The sequence below is a fragment of the Pempheris klunzingeri genome, chromosome 19 (assembly GCF_042242105.1).
Source record: "Pempheris klunzingeri isolate RE-2024b chromosome 19, fPemKlu1.hap1, whole genome shotgun sequence".
Lineage (NCBI taxonomy): Eukaryota > Metazoa > Chordata > Actinopteri > Acropomatiformes > Pempheridae > Pempheris > Pempheris klunzingeri.
In genome coordinates, this window is record NC_092030.1 from 7,871,914 (window position 1) to 7,876,297 (window position 4,384).

Consider the following 4,384-nt stretch of genomic DNA (forward strand, 5'->3'; position numbering starts at 1 on the left):
AAGTCAAAATTTTGTTAAAGACCAAATTCCAACAAAATAATTCAACTTACTGGAACTTAAAACATTTTCGGTCAAAAAGATGATACAGTAAAATTGTCAAAATTGAGACATACTGTACATAAAACCTTTAACTTATCAAACTTATGGTAAATAGTATAGAATAGATAGTAAATTGAGATTCTTTTGACTTGGTATTCTGGTATAATTTTGATTTAGACAGTCATAAGTTTGACTTAGCACATCATAATTTCAACTTGCCTCGAGTATTTTTGTTTTTATCATGACTAACTATCCATCACTTTTTTCTTTTTGTGGCAGAAATGAGCTTCCATACAGCTGAGATGCCAGTCCTTCCTGGATGAGACAAAAGAGGATCAGCTGTGTTGTCTGTTCCTGGTTTATAAGGGTAACATAAAACCATGGCTATTTTTTTACTCTAAGGGTCTAAGAAGATTATAAGAGAGTCTCCAACAAGCCACTTTTTGTCCTGTTTTGAACAACACAAAAACAAGCTGAATCTCAACAAGCATTTATCCTGTCTTTTCCTGCTGTGAGAATTATTTTTTGAGTCTTTATGTTTCGTCTTTGATGGTCTGAGGAACAAGCACTTTCATGTTTCAACATGTGTTGAATTTGTTTCTGTCATGTGGGAGGGGCTCAGGACGTCCACAAAGTCTTACGATGTTTTGACCAGGTCATACACGTAAATGAGGAAGTCATCGTCAAACTTGATGAAGTAGACGGAGGGCTTGGCCTCCACCTGGTGGATGACCATGCCTGTTCGTTTGCCGCCGTCCTCTTTGGCGTACTCAACCTGTTTACCCACCAGGCTGTCAACCACCTCACCAGGCTCCCTCTCCGCTGGGACGCTGTCATCTACGGAGGGGCAGAAAAAGATGTTAGATGATGTCCACTAACTGGTATTCACATGTTCTCCATGTCCTGCCTGATAAAACTGAGAGAACAAAGATGAGAAAAACAAAGATGGGTGGATGAATCGGACAGATTTTAAGGAGCAATTTTGGAAAATAATTGTTTGCCATTTTACACAAATAAGAAACAAATAAGCCTTCTGTCACATAAAATAAGCCAACAAAACACTTAAGTGTCCAACACAAACACACAAAATTAACTAAATTTAGAAAAAGTTGTAAAGGCTTTCGAGATAGCCCGTGCTAATGTTTAGTGCAATGAAGTGTGTTCCATTGATGGACATTACATCAGAAATAAACTCATCCTGCTTTTAATTACAGTTAGCTTGGAATAATACATTTAAGGATCAGAATTTTCAATAAATTCATTATCAAATTATTTTTCTCCTCTGTCCACAAGTTTGAATACAGACTAAGATGAATCGACTCACTGGAGTCAGGCATGATGCGGAGGTCTCCCTCTTTGTAGTCATCCAGCAGCTGGTACATGTAGAGGACAGGGTCTTTCTCATAGGTTATGTAGAACCAGGTGGTCATGATGGGAGCCCGAGCCAGCACCATCCCCCTCCACTCCTCCTTAGGACCCTCCTCCGTCTCAAACATGTGCTCCACTGCTTTACCGATCATAGTGTCCGCTAGGTTCACATCTGTTAGACGAGATTTGGCTGCAAGGATAAAAAAATTAATTTAAAGGCAGGGTATGCAACTTATTTTTTAGAGGCATTTTTTTTAACTTAAAAATAACAGCCCGACAGCAACCAATCACTAAGTTTGACAAAATAAAGAAATAATTCCGTTTTCTTTCTTATGCGAGCTAGTTGCAAAAAGAAGAATGGCAGAACAAGTGTGCCCAAAATTTCAGCCACAGCTCAGCAACAGACTGGGTTTAGGAATGCCTGAAAGATGAGGTTTTCACAATCTAGCTACTTTCACCAGTCTAAGCTGGACTTTACTTTGAGCTAAATGCTAATCTTGTCACGCTAAAGTGCTACCATTACTATGCTAACATGTCTAGCTAGTACATTATCATGCATGTCAACATCTATTATATGTTATGATGACCTAATGTACCTCCTATTATCATGGGACAATAATTGCTAAATGTTAGCCTGTTATTTTGCTTTGCCAGCATTAACGCACTAACAAAACACACATTATGTTACACTAACACGCTAAATATTAATATGCTAACATAGTAGCATTGCCATGTTACACAAACTAATTGCTAAAAGTAAAATACTAATATGCAAATGTAGAAAATACTAGAGTGTTACAATGACATGTTGCATATTAGCATATTAACATGTTCTGCCAAGACTTAAGGTTTTGTTTGTGTTAGGTATATGTGATTTACATTTATTATTATTAAGTCACATGAAAATGACTTTCATTCTAAAACCAGTAAAGTAATTGTGCAGCCCCCCATCACCACCGTGTTCAATTGGTATGATCCTGTTCTCAGTTCAGTCTTACCCAGTCTGTCAGGGAGCACTTCCAGCCCCTGAACCCTCTCATCTTTATGTAGCTCCAGACCATAAACACAGTCAAAGCCATCATACTTTATCAGATAGAGAGATGGGTTCACTGGCACCTGGTGGACACACATACATTTACAACATGTTTTTTTCCACACATCCTTCAATACGTTTTCAAGTCAGGACATTTACATTAATAATAATACACATTTTAGTTTGCTGCAATAAGGCAGAAGTGAAACAGTGAGGGCAGCAGTGGTGTATGCAGACTCTACAGTCATAGAAATAGTGGAGGTCCATGTCATTATTAGGCAGTCTATGGATCATGTGACCATAAAACTACTGCAAAGCCCCACTAATCCCTCACTCAGTCGGTAATTACTCCCTCTGCTCACCTGGTCGAGTACTGTTCCTTTCCAGATCACATGTCCTCCTCCTTCCTTCCAGACATGTTGGATCCTGCAGCCGACGATGTTGCGTCGTGGCTGCGACAAAACTTTGGTGGTCGGACCCAGACTGCTCTTATGTTTCCTTCCAGGGGACATGAAACAACTCAGTCAACATTATCTGCTTGAGATTGTGTTTAACTGCACTTTGAATTGCATCTGTTGAATTCTCAGTTGAGGGAACAGAAACATTATCTCATACTATGATCTCCTGTTCCTTTCTACACGACATTTGAGTCCACTAACAAAAATATAAATGACCTGCAAGGCTTCTTAACTCACTTATGGGGGTTCTTTTTTTTCATCATATTTGCAGAAACACCCGCATGCCCTGAGGAGAAAAACAAATCACAGCACATTCATGAAACCCTGCAAATGAGAGGTGGCTTTATATGTTCTAGCCCATTTACTATTACTGTGGTGGACTGTCTCTTTGCAACAAGTTTCAAATCTCAGACAGCTGATATTTATACAAATCAACATATACAAGTCACAAAACATGCACCACCAACCATGGAGTGTTTTCTAGCTACATGTCAATAGCTGTGTGGCAGTGAGGACGATCTCTGACCTGCATCAGCTGTGTCTCTGTGTCCCGGAGTGCTCTTCATTCATCTGGAGGCAGAGAGGCAGCCAGGCTGCCGAGCCACACAGCTGCAACACAAACCTGTCCAGGGTTACAAAACAGAATCTGGTGACAAGCAGGACCTACAACAACATGAGCAGACACCGTGTCTGACAAAGTGCTGCCAAGGCTGACGGAGATCATTCTAAGTAATGTTCACTATGAAACATTCAGCCTGACGCTAAATTTCATTGATCATTTCATCTTGATGACAATGTTTATTTGCCTGAGGCAGCACGCTGGAAACTCAGAATTACATGTAATGTCTCTCTCTGTCTATGCACTTTATCATTTAAACTTCAAACCAAATTAAGGAAAGTAAAAGTAAATGCAGGTTTAGCAGTATTTACCCAGCCTCTTACCCAGGGGCTCAATTCAGCAGGGTTGATAAGATGTTGAGCAGTTTTCTGGGTTTTAAGGATTCCAGCTGCTCATCTGCAGAACACCAGGATCAAACCTGTGACAGGAAAACAGTGTTAGCAATTCGAGAAAACTGGAGGATAATTAATCTGAGAAGAAGATCCTGATCTTTCAAATCGTCCCATCAGTGCTTCTGGTTGTAAACAGCAGGGGGTGGCATGTCGCCTGTCTGACCGTGTCTGCTGCACTCACACACTCTGCTCAGACCGTACCGCTGTCTGATGAATGTTGTTTCTTTAGTCTCTGGGTCACATCTTCCACCCTGAACTCTGACTGCAGGCTGCATCATTCATCAGCAGGAATCACACCCACCATGTTTTATTAATGACTGGATCTGGAGCTTGGACTGAAGCTTCACTCCACACATCAGGAACTCCACAGAAACATATAGAAATGTGAATTGGTGAGGAACAATCAGAGCAGTGTAAGTTCAGCCCACAGTGGATCAGCCTCCAGAAAGGTTTCATGTCCTGAACATGTGAACTC

General features: G+C 40.5%; 1 protein-coding gene across 3 annotated transcripts; it reads right to left on the bottom strand.

Annotated features, from left to right (window-relative positions):
• Window positions 1-233: 233 nt before the first annotated feature.
• LOC139218827 (spindlin-1-like) lies at window positions 234-3,902 on the bottom strand. 3 transcript variants are annotated; one of them, XM_070850532.1, is made up of 7 exons: window positions 3,841-3,902; window positions 3,425-3,520; window positions 3,136-3,184; window positions 2,803-2,938; window positions 2,406-2,523; window positions 1,364-1,597; window positions 234-876 (listed from the first exon to the last, which is right to left on the bottom strand). In XM_070850532.1, exons 2-7 carry the CDS (start codon window positions 3,462-3,464, stop codon window positions 677-679), a joined length of 777 nt encoding a protein of 258 aa, XP_070706633.1. In that variant the 5' UTR covers window positions 3,465-3,520; window positions 3,841-3,902; the 3' UTR covers window positions 234-676. The 3 variants fall into 3 exon arrangements, with proteins under 3 accessions (XP_070706633.1, XP_070706634.1, XP_070706635.1); XM_070850533.1 differs by having other exon boundaries at window positions 3,829-3,901; XM_070850534.1 differs by having other exon boundaries at window positions 3,425-3,507; window positions 3,841-3,868.
• Between the last annotated feature and the right edge of the window lie 482 nt (window positions 3,903-4,384).

Coding starts and splice junctions, on each gene's coding strand:
- LOC139218827 (XM_070850532.1), bottom strand. CDS start 3,464: ATGAAGAGCACTCCGGGACACAGAGACACAGCTGATGCAG. Junction 2,939..3,135: donor AAAAAAAAGAACCCCCATAA/GTGAGTTAAGAA, acceptor GTCCCCTGGAAG/GAAACATAAGAGCAGTCTGG. Junction 877..1,363: donor CCGCATCATGCCTGACTCCA/GTGAGTCGATTC, acceptor GCCCCTCCGTAG/ATGACAGCGTCCCAGCGGAG.